At 28.6% G+C, this 20162-nt stretch overlaps 1 protein-coding gene across 2 annotated transcripts in view; it reads left to right on the top strand.

The window, feature by feature from the left end:
- Window positions 1-20162, top strand: part of LOC113555802 (two pore potassium channel protein sup-9-like) — an 81242-nt gene that overhangs the window by 44910 nt on the left and 16170 nt on the right. For both annotated transcript variants that reach the window (XM_026960355.1, XM_026960354.1), the window contains exon 6: window positions 8147-8265. In XM_026960355.1, the coding sequence (XP_026816156.1) occupies window positions 8147-8265 (119 nt within the window). The remainder of the gene's footprint in view (window positions 1-8146; window positions 8266-20162) is intronic.

Here is a 20162-nt window from a genome sequence, read left to right as displayed (position 1 = left end):
TAATTATTATGAACATCCATAAAACAATCGCATTATAAAATATTCAAAGAATTGATTTACATTTTTAATTGGTATTTTTCTTGGAACTATTGTTATGTAATAATATTATATAGTATGAATTCCAATTAATAATTATTATCAATTACTATTTAGATAGTAGCTAAATTACTAAGTCAATTCATCGACAATAGAAATTCAAAATGATGTAATATTTTTTTGTTATGATACGACTGTTAAATGTAATATTATTAATTATTGTTTTTACAAAACGATAGCAAATGTAATATAATTAATACTCTGAAGGTTAAAGGTAAAGGTTTATTAAACAACTCCTATTTCTAGTCATTTTCAATTTTCTGAGTTATCGGATAAATAGAAATTTTTATGCAGAACCAATTTTTGGCAAAATCAATATCTGTTTTGTATTTTATTCAAAACTGAATAACTGAAGAGTTGAATTTTTTAACAAATTTATTTCAACGTTTACTAGACATATATTTTGAGTATACTTTTGTTTTATTAATCGTCATTAGAAACTGTAAATTTTGTTGGATTTTTTTCAATTTTTATTTGGTAAAATTTTTGTTTGAGAATAGGTAAGACAAGTTAACGATATATTTTCTTGATATGTTGTTCTTTCTGTAATATAATAATAATAAAAATAATTTTTTGAAAATATATATTCATCATTTTAGTTAAATTAGTCAAAATCACGAAAATACTGAAATTATTTTATTGTCGTTAAAAATAAATAATTGTTTTTATTTTAATGCCTATGCTTAAAAATGTTTAATAAACTTTATTATTGTTTTAAATTTAATTTAAACAATGATTTAAGCCTAATCATATATTTTTTATTAGTGATCGAAGTTATAATTTTTATGCCGTTTGGCATTTGAACTGAATTTATACAAATAATTTATCATTAATAAATCAATGTATTTTTTTTAAATTGTAGAAACAGAGCACTTTATTACGACTTAAATTTAAAAAATGTACAATGGGATTTTAAAAATATTTTAGTTTTTTATCCTTAAATTTTGATCAACATTTTTATATTTATTGAGAATATTGAAATTTTGAAATAACATTCTTCATTATTTTTACCCAAAAGTATTTAAAAAATATCTAAAATACAGTTATAATTGTATTTTATACGCGTTTAAAGCTTAAATATTAAAAACATAAGACAAATAAAGATAATTTTAAAACTTATTTGTGGTTGAAATTGTAAAAGAATTTAAATGAGATTGAAAATCTATCATAAAAATCTACGTACATTATTCTTATATAGCAGTTTTCAAATCTTAATATATATATATATATGCATAATATTTTTATAGACTTTTCAAATTTGTACAAGAATTGATATTTAGGTACACATAAAATAACTTAGTGGTTTATTGTAATTAAAAAATTGTGTTCATAGAGTCTTTAAGCATATCACAGAACAGAGTTTCACGACACTAACTCCATGCTGCCATAATATTTATTAGAAAAAAAAACAACTTTTAAAAAATGCTTCTCAGAGCCCACATACCTCTGCCCCTCCTCCTGAAATACGTCATTTAATGTATAGATAATTAACGCGAGGACAATGTTAGTAGTTGCGGTTCACAGTAAGTTCGAACATTTGAATATTTCCGAAAAATCGTATACCTTTAGTGCAATTATTATAAATTCGATTTTAGGGTCTACCTAACCGTTGTTTTCGTAATAATATGCATGTCGCAAACATCTGCTTAGGACATATAACTATATTATATAAATACAGCTGCAAATTAACTCAGTGACCCTCCTGGTCTTTAGGTTGTATCCTCGACTAAGTATTGGCTTTTTTCTACTTTTCAGCCTTCCACAGATGCTATTGTGACCATCTCGAGCACATGTACAACTTTGTATAACAGCATATATGTACCCACAGTCCTATTATAGCAGATGTCTCTATTGTGCCTGACTGTTTCTGATGTATTTTTTGTTCGACAATGAATGACATTATGGCCATATGTTTCGGAGGATATGTTACCACCTTGGATGTATACACATTTAAAATTTATATATTTTTGAAAAATACTATACCTTTCAAAAAAAACTAAAAGAATGTGATACCATCATTAAGTAAAAAGAAAACGTATTATTAAAATATCAATTATTTAAAAGGTCCTTATTTAGATCCCATTAGTGAATTATTTTCAGTGTTGTTTGCAAAAGAAAATATAACATGTGATTATATACATAAACCTATCGATCTTCAAATTGTATCGATAGATTTTTTATAATTATACACTTTTAAAATATTTAAAAAAACATAATATGCTTATACTTATAATAAGATAACATTGTATAATATTTAATTAAAAAATAATATTTTTCTGATAAATGATTATGGTTTTTTTATTATCGCAACACTTTATGGTTATATACTGTTCTGTTTTAATTAGATGTTATTTTAAACATTTTAACAGGTCAATTTTACAGGTTTTTACTTATTCCGCTGATTTTATATGGGCTCTGCTGCTGGTTACTGTTTATAGTTTATACTAACTGTATACCAAATTCGTTGTACCTATAATATTATATAAATTTATAAAGTAATAAATTAAACATTTTCAATTAATTTATTATACACTTGCTTCGTGTATAGTAAATTAATTATTTTAATAGTAATTCAGTAAACTATTGATGTTGTCTAAAACATGGTTCTATCAATTTGTCTATATTTTAAAATGGGTGAAATGTTTTACGAAAAATTAGTTAGTAGTTTGGAGGATTGGTATATACTTTTGATGGTAAATAGATAGTATGGAATCGATAAAATTGTGTCTTTTTTTTAAACAAAATATTTTGATAATCGACAAATCTCTTAATTTTACAAGTCTTGAATACAGTTTGCGTAGGGTCCATATATTTAACATTAAAATTATTATACACCATCCCAAAATGTTTTAATTAAGCATTAACCGGACATCTCATTCACACAGTTGTATCCGTTTTACGAACATACAATATATACCTATAGTACGTTTGTATTTAGTAGTGTTTTTACGATGTGTTTTCTTACAAGTTTTTAGCTTTTGAGCAATCTGCTATAAGTATCTATAACAATACAATTAAAAAAAGCCATAATTCGCTTAAAAATGAAAACCAATGAACAAATACGATTAATGTTTTTGTCTTTAAGTTAATATCTATTATGTCATTGTAATATTAATGCCAACAATAAAAAATTGATTCTTTTGAACGTAAATATAATTGTATACGCGCGATGTAGGTATAAACGACGAAGACAACATATTATGTGAGCGTGTCGTAGTTAAGTTCTATAATATGTTATTCATTCATTCCACAGTGTTTACTTTATATATTCAAGAAACCTGGTATTAAGTTTCTAAACATATGTTTTTAGGTTTCAAAATATAAATGTAGATACACAGTATAATACAAAAATTACAGATTATGATTGTTAATTTGATTAACCGGAGGATAAATAACTTTATCCCTAACACTGATTAATCATTTATCAAAATAATAATATCTTTTATCACACAGTTTAACTTACTACGACTATATAGCTTATACTTCAGTCATTCTTTTACTCTGCTCATATTATATATTTTAAATAAAATAAATACATTTATAATAATATACATATTGTTATAAATATAACCATTGAATTATAAGCACTCAGATCGCAGTGTATCTATTGAATGGGTTGATGTTTTGAATAAGCATTTTAAAATCTTTTTAAGCCCTGCAATCAATGTATTTTATTTTATTTTAAATCCACTCCGTTGATGCGAGTATAGTTGTGTATCACAATGACTAACATTCAATAATGATATACCTAAAAGTAATATAATACAAGGTAATAGGTACATAGGTATATTGAATAAGATATTTGACTTTGACTATAATCATTAAATATTGATGTTTACAGAAACGTTATTAATGTAGAAACGATTGAAAATATTAGAAAATAATACTTTTTTATGTAATTTTATTTTATAAGTTAATATAAACTCTTTATAGAATACCTATATATACTCACAGACTATAATAAAATTTCAGAAGTATATTATATTGGTGCGTGTAGCAGATAGTCATTAATAATTTATAGTCTTATTGTTGACTAAGTTAAATTTGAAATAGTCTCTATACATTTTCATCGGCAAAATGAGTTTTTCGAAAACCATATGTTTGTAATGTTAATTTTTAATTTAAACGTTATTTGGTTCATATATTAATATTTCATGCTATAATTTTATTTGCAGAACTTTAAAAAATCAAAAACTTTGGTATTTCAAAAAAAATTCTTTTTTATTTCTCTTAGAATTCTCTATGAACGCCTACGACCTACTTCATATGTTATCATACATTAAATATTATTTGCCACATCTCGTATGCCAGAAAACTCTTTTTTTTTCACTCTCTTAAGCGTTGAGTTCATTTTTATAAGGTAAACTTATTTGTCAAACTATTGATTCAATAATATTATATATTTATAAATTGGCTCAGTTAGCAGATATTTTATTACATTTGGCTGCAGAATATTAAATAAAAAAATTGAGCTGTCGTTTGAAAAGAAGAAATAAAACTTTAAAATATTAAGCTCTGTTTATAAAAAAACAAAATATATATATAACAATTGTGTAAGCAAATTAATGTATTAAGTTGATAAAATGATTTTGCCTGGGGCAGTGAGTAGCGAATTTAAATTTTCCCAAGTATACTGAAAAATATTATCAGCTACACGCCAATATCATAATTCTGGTTATTTAATAAGATTCATATAGGGACAATAACTACAAATATGTCATATTTTAATTTATTTTAATGCTTTAATAAAAAATTTAAAAATTATACTTTTTTTTTATTTAATTGTTTTCAAAAAAATTGAAGATGGCAATTTTGTAGAGTTCATTTTTCTGAAAATATTGACGTTTCAACATTTTAATTTCATTAATCTCTTGATTTTTAATATTTTTTGTAGTTTTAAGAAAAACTTTGAATTACACTGAAAACGTGCCGGCCAAGCACGCGGGCCACATGTTTGATACAATGATACCAGTACCATATTAAATAATTCATAAGCTTTAGGCGGTGTGCTAATGGCAATCTGGCTTTGAATCTTATACAAAAAAGAAATATGTGATTTATGCGCATAATATTCAATTATTGCGTTATATTTGTATGGTAGATACCATACAATATTGTTTTATACTTTTACCCGTTTATTTTATAAAAATTAACGCGACGATGACCAGTATAATGTCATTCGTTTTGCAATTTGAAAATATAATGAGACCCACCTACCGCGGCTACCGGTCAGATGAGACTCACATAATATAATATAATATAAATATCGTTAAATAACCTAAACTGATATCGGTAAGCTTTCACAGTCACACAGTGACATATAAGATATAAAAGATTTCTTTGGGTAATGCCCAGAAATTGTCTTTATCGACTACATTTATTACCATCACCACCTCATTACCGAATCAATACTTTATTTAGTCATTTTTTTTTTTTTTTAGTCTTTTCAACTGAAATTATCATTCAATTATATTATATACAAGTATCAGGTTATTTTTAAATAATAGTTTAAATGGGTCCACATCGTCATAGCAAGTAGAGTAATATTGCAATAGCCGATAATATTAGTTTTCATTTTCTGTTTTTCATAACCCGTTGTACTCAATCGTTCTCGTCCGGACTGCTGAAATAGCACAAAACACGAACATAATAAAAATGCTAAGTTATCTGTAATAAATATTCATCAGTTATTAGTTTATTATCTCAAACTCACTGATCTACAGTATCTGACTAACCCGAACCTACCCACTGATTTTAGATGGGGTACTGTCCAGGATACTCTGTCATTGGATCTTGTACGGGGGAATTGAAGACCATTGTCTGTGTGGTCTGTGTACGGTAGATACATCATATTATCGATGCGTCGTATTATTATTATAATGCCATGTCGTCCTGTATATTATTATATACCATGATAGATATATAATAATAATAATAATACGAAGATGATGATGATGACATATATTCGTTTACTGTTTATTGTGTATCGGAGCGAAATCCAATGCCAGTGACCGATCACTTAAACTCGTCGTCGTGATGAATACTTCAAAGTCCACATGGTATAGGATAATAATATACCATGTACATAATGCACTTTTATGATGTATATATATATATATATATATAATATAATATTCATGGTTATCTGTACCATCGGGGTCGTAGTCTCGGGGTCTATAATAACATAACCGAATAATAATGCGGAACGAAATAGTAGTACAGACGCACGTGTCTATATTTGCAGGATACCGAATGATGATGTATCATATTATTATATGATTATCAGCATTGTCGTCGTGTGGTTCTCGGGCGTGGGTTGTATCACGGTCGTACCGCAGCTACGCGTTGGTTAGGTGCCACCCGTCCGTCAGCGGATTCGGCTGGGACGCATCAAAATAATATACTTTTTTCGTCCGGATACGTGTCGTGACATGTGAGCAGAGACACATTGATTGTGTAACACGAAATTCCTTATTGCCTACGACATATTTTATTAATTTATTTGTAATTATCTAACACGCACTGTGAAATAACGTCGTTTCCCTCAGAGGATCGTGGTATAGGTAATATTGAATTGCAATATATTTGTACACTATTAATTCATCATCTCGTCGAAATAATAATATTGTGTCGATCTATTTATACGTGATTTGCTATTCACTGAAACAAAATCGTTAAATATTTAACGAAAAGTATTATACGCCATGAAATTGTATATTAACAAATTGACTAAAATTGCGTAATACCTAAACCAGCGGTTCTTAACCTATTGGCCGTAGCCCACTTGTGGCTCGCGAGAAGCGTAGAACTGGGCCCTGGACCATATAATATTAACATTACTAATGAACTAACGTATTTATTTAAAGTATTTTATTAAGTATTTGTTTGTATTATATATACCTAATAATATTATATATATAATACACAGGTGTGATATTATTAATCATCATAGTGAGCCTCAAAGATTTTTTTTATAAAATTGGTGGTTCACACAACTAAAAAGGTTGAGAACCGCTAACCTAAACAAAATATTCCGATTATAAACGGCAACGTTGAAATAAAATAAATGTTGTTCACTGAAATATATGAAATCGGGTACGGCCTAATCGTCTTTTTGCTATATTATTATACTGTGTAGTTTTAGATAAATTAAATTGTAGAATCTGAATAACGGGTTTTTGTTAATCATAAAATGGCTAAGCCTAAAAAGCTAAAAACTGTTTGATTACGAATGGAATTTGGAATTTTTTATCGGAATACGTATTACTGTTCTACTTTTTTTTTTTAAACGTTTTTTATCTATTCTCTTGTTGTTAAGGTTATTTAAAAATCAATAATTGTTAACAAATAAATAAATAAATGTGTCGATCCGGACGAAAACTTTCAACCAGATTTCCGCTTAAATAAAGATAAAACTTGATAAGAAAACTATTACGTTATAATCGAAAGCAGATAGTTTTATAAATTATATCATTAGTAGGTATAGAATCATTCATGCTGCAATAAGCGTTTTCCGGATCACAAAAAACGCATTGTTAAATATTAAAAATAAATATTACAGGATATCTACAGCTGAACATTTTTAATAGAAAAAAAATGTTTAAGGGGTTCCTCCCGCGGTAGAATAGCGTAGTACTGGTGATCGATGATATATTATTATCTATTTTTATGCTCCAGACAATATTCTGTGGGGGATTGAATCGAGGGTCCCGCGAGTCCTATACGTGCATAATGCATAACAAACGATTCTCGATCGAATGCACAATATTATAATCCACAACGTAACGCACCATAATATAGAAATAGTAACTCTATTCGCCGGTGTTATGCAAATAACAATTTTAAATTCAATTATTTATTTTTTACATGTAATTTGATTTGATACTTCAAATTTATGACGTATATGCGTAGGTACGCGTATAAAACTATACGAGTGCGTAACTATTAGAGTACCCATACGAGTATAATGCGACACTATTGATACTACGTTGTAAATTGTAATATACTTAAATATTATAATGATTACATGTACGCAAAATGTTTGTTTCAGAACGATCAAGCTTTGATGACAATGCCCGGGTACGTGGCGCTTAGCTTGGTGTTCATTTTGTTTGGACTCGCCGTTGTTGCCGCCAGCATCAACTTGTTGGTACTGCGTTTCATGACCATGTGAGTACCTATTTAAGTACCTATTAGTATGAGGACTATTTCCTGCATCTATTGATTATTACATACATTTCGGCCTGATTGTTGGTTTTGTTTGTTAAAATTTTTAATAATGCAGAACAACCCAAACAAAATAATTGCATTATTATTATATTATTTTTGGTCCATTTGTCCAAAGACAGATATATTTGGTAACTGTTAAAATGTTTAAAAACAATTTTACCAGAGATAATAGTGAAATATTATTTTTATATGATTTACATTTTTAAAAAGAAAAATATATTTTATATTTAAATTATTTTTAGTACAACGAATTTCCAGGGTATTTGCCTCTAGCAACGCTTTTTTTTTTCAATTTTGCAAGTGAAAAGTTCAGTTGTTATTAGTTTACTTTATTTCATTATACAATATTAAAGTAATAGATAATGTTACAGAGACATTTTTTGTGAAAAAGTATATATAAATATAAAGGACCGGAACCGGATCTTTACGAAAATGTATAATGAAGCCAAATAATTCTTATAGAATGATTTTAGAAACCAGAACCTATACTTGAATAGAATTATGGAAATTTTAAAATTTAAATAGAGTTTATAATAAGAAATGTAATTAATGTATATTGGAACCGTTTAGAAGACAACAGACATTTTTAATTAGCCGGAATCAAAGTTTTTCGTATTTTCTAAGTACGTACTGTAAATTGGGCACTTTTACAGGTAAAGGCACTAAAGATAACCGTATAATTGAAACCAAAATGTTAATTTTTCTAAACGCAATTAATCCAAATTTAAATTTAAATTTAAAATTCACTAAGGTCCCAGTGCTAAATAAATATACGTACGTCTTACACAACATTCGTTTTTTTTTCAAAGGTTAAAAAATATACATCGTTACGACGAATTTTTTTTTTTTGACAGCGCCTAGGGACTCATATATAGTCAGACGGTTGAAATCGAAAATAATCATTGATGAAAAACACAGTCATGAAAAACCACGATGTAGCCGATATATATATCATATTATAATATTATATATAGCCGTATAGGTGATAGGTAACCGTGGCATGGATAAAAAAAATACAAAAAATTGAGATATACCCGGGAGGTTATCTCTGTATATAGCAAATATATATACACACAAAAAATGTATCTCATGGCTTATATAAGCATTTTAAAATCCGGTGAAACATATCGCGACGGAAAAGCAATAACGATACGCGATTTGTCACGGGCGGCAAACGGTGCGAATGACGTGCGACGTCGCAAACACGGGGCCATATTTACGCAAGGACATTATGGGTATTTGTCCTGCAGGGCCCATGCCGACTACGGGGCCCACGTGCTAGATTTAATTCTTTTAATTAATCCTGTAATTTAATTTAAAATTTATAATAACAGGCCCATTTGTTATTTTGTCTGGGGCCTCAAAAGTCTTATAATAATAATACGTATTATAATACGTACACGCGGATTATTGTCTACAGATTCGACTGTAACGAAAAACAACAAAGTACCTATTTGATTTTTTTTTTTTTTTTTAAAAAAAAGCGAAAACACCGCGCAATGCATCCAATCGACACGCATTTTCACGATGATTTCGACACAACTCCGTGACGTGTGCGGCGGGCATTACGCGGTATAATGTGATATATTGTGACTGTGAACGTGTAACGCATACGTCGCATATCGTTTTATCATTATCGTCATGTGTGGTGCAGGTAACGCGATACGATGCACTTATATATCATATATTTTTAAAACATGTCGCTCTTTCGGGAATTTCTTTTGTGTCGTTTTCGGGTCTCGGCCGTCGCCCAATCGCGTTAGGTGCCGGTACGCGGCGACGGCGGCCGCGGCGCCCGACTGGCGCGGGACGAAATTTTAAGAACCGGCGACGTCGCCGCCACACACACACACACACACACACGCGCGCGCGCGCGCGCATTATTATAACACGTGCCTCCCGCCGCCCCTAATCACGACGACAAATATTTATACATATTACGCGTAGTGCGTTGTACATACGTCCGATGCGACGTGCGTGTGCTATATTTATTAAGGTCTCACACACCCCCCCCCTCCTAGCCCGGGTCTCGAAATCTTTTTGTTCGTCCTCCCCGTCAGTGGCCGCACACACCGAGGCTGTTCGGCTGCCTGTGAAGTGGGCCGCGGGTCGACCTTGGCGCGCTCGTTACACCGCGAACCCACGTGGGTTTTGTCGTTATAGGATATTATTACGAGAGATTCATCGCAAGTCCTTCCCGCGATAGTTAAACCGTCATAAAATGTCCCTACACGTGTTTGCGTTTTCAAGAAATTCGTTTAAATACAAATACATAAAATATTAAAATTGAATACGGGACTCCTCGTAAAAGTGTTTATTATCAAATTAATATTCATTTTTTATCTAATCAGTTATTATTTATAAGAACCATATTATAACGATTTTAGTTATTTCGTACACGGCAATTCAAAATATATTAATCAGTTCATTGATTCTTTTTAAGCTATTAATACCACAAACCTAATCGCACTGTTCGAGTACATCGTGTATGGGATTGATGTTCGAGTTAATAACATCTCTTCATTTTGAATTATGTGTCGATATAAATAACTCATGATTGACGAACTCATAATAATAATAAGTCCAAGGGGTCCGGACCCCCCCTCGAAATTTGAATATTAATTATTAGATATCATATTAAACTATCATATAAGATTACGGTAGATAGCATATTGGACGAGTACCCAATATTATATAATTATACAATAAATTATAGTTGTATGCAATATGTTTAATTTTTTGAAAGATTACCGTTCTACTAAAATAAAATAAATCACTATAGGAGAACATTTCCCACTGACAGTCTACGCTCTAAATTGTTTTATTTTTATAAAAAAAAAAAAAATTGTCGACGATTATGAAAATTATGCGAAGCAAACAATATTCGGACTAACCCTTCTAAGAAATTACAGGCAATTCAGAAGTTTCGAGTTATGATTATTTTCTTGAAATGCGATTTAGATCCGATGAAATAATAAAAAAATATAGCGTGCACTGTAGTAATGACATGGCACCAGATGAAATCAAATTCAATAGGCCATACAAATTCTGTGAACCGATTAATTGTGCGACACGGTACATAATACATTTAAAGTCAAACCATCTGTCCATTATCGTGTGTTCAGTGTGTTATGGTCTGGATGGTACATCGCACTAACATAATATAGTAAGACTTGAGTTACATATAGCAATAAATCGACGACAGCCGTTCATAAATAAGAAAAAGAAAAATCCTATTCAGATAAAATCGATTAATTCGACTTCTAAAACCTTTTTTGCGTAAGTTTCTACTCTTCATACACTCAAGATATATTTTCAGTAGATTTTTTTATCTCTATAGTTTATATATACAAACTCAAAACTAAATTATTATTAATTTCAAGAAATTATATTAATCATAATAATAATTATTGTTTGTGTACGCTGTACACTACCACCTTTGTACTATAATGATAACATTTAGCCATGCAGGTGCTCTACTAGTCCAGATGTGTAGACGCACGAATATCATAATTTATGAAATATTTTTGAGTATACGTAATAATCATTAATGAGTTCTAGAATCTTTTTCTACACAACCGTAGAATTTTGCTGCAGAAATGAAATTGTATTTTTATGTTTATTTCCGATACTTTTATTCAATATGATGAAAAAAAAATGTTCAAGCCAAGTTTATACAGTGCTTTTTTTTTTTATTAAAATTGACTGATTGACAAAAAAGTTGTGTAAATAAAAAAGTTTACATAAAAGAGTAGAGAATTTTTACATAAATTCAATAATAATCAAAAAAGAAACTGTAAAAATTGATGATCTCGTGGCGTTTACAAATGAAAATCCTTGGTTATATATATTAATATTCATAACTAGAAGACTGAACAACATTTTACATACGTAATGGTGGATGCAATATGAAAAATACAATAAAACTACCGGAAAAATATTTTTGTTATTACCCGATCATCACGTGTTTCGTAAACAATATAGCCGACAGTCTTTTTGGGTTACTATATGGACAGCCACAGGTTTTGAACTTCACTGGATTTTATCAATGATTTTTTTTCCACTTGTAACAGTTTATCAAGAAAAAAGATAGTTCTAAAATATTAAATTTGTGTTTTAGTACATCTGAAAACTAATCAGTTTGTATAACGAACAAAATAATGTATTATGTCTATCAAGAAGATAATGATAAAGACAGTTAAAATTAAGTTATAATTTATATCACATACCAGTGTTCAGTATTATAAAATACTTTTTAATTTTATATTACTTTTATATAATAATATAATATATACCTACCAATGTAAAATTTATTGTATCATACTAAATAACAAATAAATAATGAGGGCATCAAAACCGTCACCCGCGGAGTGGCCGGAATGCGCCTACAGTGTTCATAAATTCTATATAGGCCAGGGGCGTATTCAGAATTTTTTTTGCGAGGGGCTGAGGTATCTTTAATTATATTGAACTTCTACAATTTACACATAATAAGCTGACTTAATAAATATTTCCTGAATTTCGAGGAGGGGGAGTGCTGAAGCCCCTCAGCGCCCCTCATAATATGCCCATGATATAGGCACTTGTGTGTCATAGTTACTGTTTATGTTGAATTTATGACGATAATTTTTACTTTTATGTTGATGTGATATTAATATAAAATTTTACATTTTCTTTTATTAAATTAATATACATTTTATCTTTGATTATTGATTTCGTTCTACTCTGTGACAGTTTACAAGTAAATTCATCGAGTGCCATGATAACAAACGGTCTTCTGATTTTTTATACTCCTATAATAATAGGTACCAGTTTTTCCACCGTCATTGTTGTGGTCTTGCTTTGTAACATAATATCTATCCGAATCGTGCATGGTTATCGATTACAATATTCTCCGGGCGCGCGCAACAGCGTTAATTTACTAAATACTGTAGTATACAAATTGATAATAGATTTACATTTTTACATACATTTTAATTGATTGTAAGATGAGACAATATCAATAAAATATCAATAAATACGAATATTAAAATTTACTAACACATTATCATAATATAGTATGTGTTAGCAAACACTCAACATTAAAAAAAAAAAAAGTAACAATATTAGCACCTAGCAAAGTACATAGTTATAGGATGTATTGAAGTGATCAAAGACATTTATTGTTGTATGCATTAATGTGGAATTGTGTAATTAAAATCTGAGGAATAATTATTATGAATAGTAAATTTGTTTTTTAATGTCAAACATCAGCTTTCTTAGAAAATACCTATTGGAGATCTAAAACTTTTTAAATAATATCTTTTTATAGTATTTGTTATTCACTTATCAACCACTATACTTTTAATTTATTTCAGGGGTTAACGGTGTGATAAATTGTATTATCGTATCCAAGACAGATTAATATAAATATAATATGATAAATACAACGTGTTATCCTTATGGCCGTCTCTCCGCTTCGTTTAATCCAACATAATATTTCCATCGATGTAAATGATAAAAGCTGTAGATCTCAATATAAAAAAAAAAAAAACTAAATCCCTTTGATGTGCGAAGATTGTTTCAACACTAAACATCGTCTTGAATATATTATTATCGATTACTATCAACTAGTTGCTAGCTTATAAACACGGTAGAGTGCATTTTCGTATATACATAATATATTATAAATAACACGAGGCATTTTATTGGGACCGTTCAGTAAACAACTAAACCAGAAATATTTAATAAATTATACATATAACATGTGTCGTGTGTGTGCACATTCCACTCACCCTTAAGAAAAACCTTAAAAGCTATAAACATATAGATGATAACCGACTTTTACTTAGAGCCACCTTATTGATATATTAACGATACAGCATACGCATATAAATAGAATATCAGGTGATCCATTTAACTTTTGACATTCATTCATCAAAAACTGTTAATGTTTTTAAAAATATATTTTTTTAGAAAATTCTAAGTTGTCAAAAGAAAACAAATATACTATGTAAGTACAAATCTTCTTTGACATCAGCATCCTTAATAACATCAGAATATTTTTTATAGTAATTAAAAATCGAATTTTAATGTAGTTTATGAGTTATAACCAATTATAAAGTTATAAGTATTTAAAGTTATAAAGTGTGCAATGAAGTGTGACAATGCACAGGAGTAACCCGTAAAATGTTAATCCATTATTCCATTTATCCAATCTTTAAATCTTAAAACAAGTAAACTAGTCAACAATTTAATTTTTATAGATCGAAATACTCAAAAATAATACTCTGCTTAGGAATATTAAATAAAATGTATGTTGTTTTTCATAAGAGTATAAGACAGCTTGAAATTACATATAAAAGAAATATTTTCTGAAATAATAAGTGTCTTACGTTATACATACATATATATAGGTGTACCCTCCACAGCAAGTTGTGCTTTTTTAAAATACATTTTTCTGATTATCTTATCAAAATGTGAATGCAAAAACTTAATCGTGTCTATATGACTACAACACAAGGTTGAATAAAATAATTAATTTAATGTGAAGTTACATTCTGATGGTTACTGATTATATTACCTAGTATTAAAAACTAAAATATTATTTTAGAATACTCGATACAGGTTAAACACAGTTATTTTCTAACCCCCTTTATTCGTAGGCAGAGACTTAATCAAATGTTAAGTACTTATCTTCTCCCCTTAAAGCCCCTCCCTAAATTCAAGGTGGTGAATGAGAATTGGGATGGTTGTTTAATTTGTTTTTAAATAATATAATATAAGTACAGCAAATTAAAACTAAGGTGTCTTACGTTTATTTTAAATAATATTATGTAAATTGTAAAAGCTTATGTCGTAAACAGTCAACAGAACTTTATATCTATAATCAATAATTATCATTACTATGTTACATTGTTACTCACTTGCAAAAATCGTCCAGACTATATTTGTATATGTCGTATTATTTGGGTACCTACCTACCTATATTACATGCATTTGTAAGATTTACATAATCTCAAATGTCAGGATCAACATGGGTCTAAATCCAGCAAAATCACCAACAAAAAAGTACTGTCGTACCCTATGCGAACAATTGTTTTTTTATTCCACGTTTACGCTTATATTGTATATTTTATTTTCCGCCGATAGTATAAGTAATATATTACATTGTGGGCGTAGTTTGATTTAAGTTGTTTTAAAACATTAAAGTGACATTTTTTTTGTCACTTTAATTAAGTTTTATTTAGGTACCATCAGAAAACCTTAAGATAATATACTCAATGAATATCTTTGAAACGAAACAGTGACGCCACATTTGCGATAGTCAAATGATTTACTATTAAGTAGGGTATAGTGAAAATTCAAATTGACACTTGGATAAGGCAAAGCATAATAAAATTAGATTTTCTTCTTCGTAAATGATTGAGATTAAGTATCCTTGTGGTCCCTCACACTATGACTGTAGACGACGTACTTGTTATTATACTAACCTCGACGTTGATTGCGTGTGTTTATAGATACTTAAAAATGAAACCAATAAATAATAATATACTAACACGGGACGGCAGTAATAGAGGAAAACTTTTTTAAATTGTCGAAGTTTTTTCATCTATTTTGAAAACGTTTAAACAACAATATTTATCCAGAACATATAAATCATAATTGTACCATTATTATTTGAAGACTCTCCCTCCCCTTTAGTCATTGAACGAAAAATATTGCTCAAACGTTTTCTAAATATATCGGCTACAAAAAACTTTCTTGTAACTGTATTACACATATTATCGATAAGTGACGAAAAATGTATTACCGCGGTCGTGGTAAATCATTTTTAATATTACCTTAAGTATACTGAACAAGCATGTGTACAAACAACGTAACATTGTATATACAAAGTTACAATATAAATAAAGACATATGTTGTTATTGTTATTAAATAGCAAATTGTAAATGTCGATGTATGAATCAAATTATCCAATTTTGTTTTGTTGACGTTGTTGATGTGCCAACAAACAGTAATACAATAAAACCTAATATAATTATATATATTATGCAACTACTAGCTAACTACTCAGATGCAATTGATGTTGTGTAGTGCAGGGAACTTTTTAAAGACCTACGGAATAAAAGTTTTCGCAACATTGTACGTGACTACAAAGTACAAAGATGACATGTAAAAACTTTTTTGTGAAGCCATTCGACATGACGTTCTAATGATTGAATTACTTACGAATTGCCAGTACAGCATGATTAGGGAAAGGAGCTATACGTATATTTGCGTAAGAACCTTTAAACTCCAACCTCACGTATGTGATTCTGATGTAGGTATACGTAGTATGTGGGAACAGATAATGGGTATTATATTATATAATTACTATTCTCCCAAGTATATTTTATCTTCTTATAACTGCCACACGACTGTTATTATTTTAAGTTAGCGTATTATTACAAATCAAAACTGATATGATTATTGTATTATTTATATTATCTAAATTGTTTATTGATCTTCTGTAAAATTTCTCCGATTAATTTATTAATAAATAAATATATTTTTTGTTATTGATTAATATTTCATTACACTTGTTTGTGCCTAGCATGTATATTTTATTACTTATTGAAATAAAATAATTTAGTACTCGGAATGCAATAGTAGGCCGTCGAATGTGTAAACATATAATTTTACAATTTCGTACAAATGTATAAAATTAATGATAAATAACAATTTGGTCTATATAAATGAATAATAATCAGCTACGAATAAAGGTATATAATAATTTTATTGATGCTTTGCTTTTCATATTATAATGATAAAAGTAAAAAATATTACATAATGTATAGTGTATATGGTAATTGGAATAATGTGTTTCTTATTAGTTCATGAACGATTGATTTGAAAATGGTCATGAAATGTTGATAAAACTAAGTGTCATAAGATAGCAGAATGTATGATAATGTAAATTCATAAAATTTATAAAACCTATTTGAAACCATACTAAAATATATGTCTGAGATTATGTCTCATTTAAATGCTTAATATTTAAAATATACTTTTTTTAATCTACTTTAATTAAAAAAATTATATGATATTTTATTATTTTAATTATAAAACCATGAGATAAGATAGATTACGGGTCAACGCCTAGCGATAACGCGCAGTTTCTATAGTATTTTATAGACTTTTTTTTTTTATTATTATTTTTAATTTTATTTACAATCTGTTACATAAAATGAACAATAAGTAAAATAGATAATTGTAGATAAGTGGCTTGAGGAAAGGACAGATTTAAGAAGCCTTCCAGTGAAGACACTTTGTCAGCTATTTATATATATTTCTATAAGTTAACAATAAAGTTATAAATAAAAATAAGATTAGGCAATTAACTAAATTAATAGGTCCCGACACCATCGCCTTTTTAGTCTTTTCCTAGATTGTCGGGTATGTTTGCCGACGCAAGTCTTTTGATTAGGGGATTATCATGGTTTTTAGCAGATAAGTTAAATCGTCTATAAAAAGTTCTAGCTACATCACAGACGGGTGAGATGGCAAGATCGTTATGTAAGGTCTGATTGGACACGTAGAAAGGTGCTTTAGTTATAGCTCGGAGCGTTTTGGATTGGAAGCGTTGGATACGGTTAGTGTTTGAAATTTTTGCAGGGCCCCATAATTGAATTCCGTACGTCCACATTAGTTATAAAGTTTATATATTAGAAACTTGATTGGTAGTTTTATGTGGTAGGAGGTTATAGACTTTTAAAATATTTTTCAGTTGTCTAAGGATCTAGCTTTCATATCAGACATAATATTAATGGAATAAATATATTCCTTTTAAAATATTTCTCAAAATGATTTATTTTATATTGCCGAATGACAAAATACTAAATACTAAACATAACATATTACCTAACACCTACTGTTATTTTATTTTGTGGGTATTCTGGTTACGTATATCTGGTGTTAATGTTGACTATATTGAATTAATTTGGAAATACATTTTAATAAAACTAGCGATTACTGAAAATACTTGTATTACATATTACTTATATTGAAAATACAAAATTATTTAAACAATTATCATTATTCATTGGCGCATGTATTTGTATGAAATTAAAAAGTTAAAATATATAAATATTTATGTTATTTTCTAGGTCATTAAAAACATGTTTATTTTACAATTATTTTTAGTTTTTATATAATTATATAAAAAGAAAAATTCAGAATAATAAACACCAGAATATTACTTATTAAGTTGCGGACGTTGTGCTACTAACCGATATAGTGATATAAAAAATCGTTACTTGTCTTGTATTATTCATTACGATAAGAGACTCTAATGATCTAAAACATATTCAATACATTTCCTATAATGTGCCTGTAAATGTGCAAATATAAATATATCATATCAAAACGAAAACATTTAATTTTTATTTTATTTGATGTGGTAAAAAATATACATTTTCAATAAAAAAATAAAAAAATCGTTATTAATAGAATTTTCTATTTACATACCAATCCGCGCTCTAATTACCATTGTTATATTTTATGTTGTATTTTGAAGACAAAACAAAAATGTACAATTCAATGAATGCTATGAACATTTTATAAGACGCTAAAAAATGGATTAAAAGAATGATTAAGTATATTATTACATTTTATCAATAGGTAACTATAGTGTGATCAAAAATAATAGTTGATGTTCATATTCACGTTGAAAAACTATAAATATCTTTGTATCTACCTACTAAAAAATCGTATTATTAATGGACTAGAAAAAAAATGTTTTTTTTCGTTTCATATAAATAGCGTTTAATTTACATTAAATCGTGGATTTTAGCCTCCCCCTCAAGCTTTACTTCCTGGTTGTATTGCTGTGGCCACGAGAAAAGACCGATTGAACGAAAATAGGTGCTTTCCTATACTATGATGTTAGATACTCATACATATTACATAATATTATATAACGACGTTAAACGTGTAAATAACCTTATGCATATCAACAATATGAGGTCAGAAGTCAGAACAATCGATTGTTAATAATACTACATACAGATTGGTAAAAATGTTTTTACATTATACAGCGGCCGAAAAACTATGACGCGCATCCGGTGAGCACGTCACAGTGCACAGGTCGTAGATCCTATATCTCCCACGAAACATGAATTTATATTCATCGGTATATTATTGTACGTCTATATACGATGTCCTTGAGAGTTTAGACTGTGGTTTTTGTTCCGAACACGTGTGTTGTCGAGTCTTTATGACTATACACGATATATTATTATACATAAGTATTTCAAATGCAGGCCGGTTTTTTGTATTGTCGGAATCGACTCTCATACTACGACCGTCATCGTGTGTGTATATTCAAATACGAGTATTATAAATTATAATACGTTGTACGACGTCCTATTCATACTTACTGCCATATTCCTTATAAAGTATTCAAATACAAATATTCGGTTTTATTATTATTTATTTTTTTTTTTTATCGGAATATAATAATCATGAAAAAACCATTAAAATACTTTTTTTCTGAACAGTCCTGAAAATAATTTTAAATTTGTGACAAAATCAATACTAATGAATATAATAAGAATATTGTAAGGATGAAACATTGTTGGAGAACTAAGTTTACAAAGGCACAGAAAATTATCTTTTTTTCTAGGAATTTTACTAAGAAAAAATGTGTGATCGGGAGGAGAGGGTATTTCAAATTCTAGACTAATCTAATTAGTTCTTGTTATTTAATTTTATGTTATAAATATTATGTTACATTTCTATATCGTCTTATAATAACTGTACTTTTACTATATTTTTAAATTATGTATTATAATATTCACAAAAAAAATGTTCATCG

This window comes from Rhopalosiphum maidis, chromosome 3, assembly GCF_003676215.2.
Source record: "Rhopalosiphum maidis isolate BTI-1 chromosome 3, ASM367621v3, whole genome shotgun sequence".
Classification (NCBI taxonomy): domain Eukaryota; kingdom Metazoa; phylum Arthropoda; class Insecta; order Hemiptera; family Aphididae; genus Rhopalosiphum; species Rhopalosiphum maidis.
The sequence above is the reverse complement of the archived record's forward strand: the minus strand, read 5'-3'. Positions and strand labels throughout refer to the sequence as shown.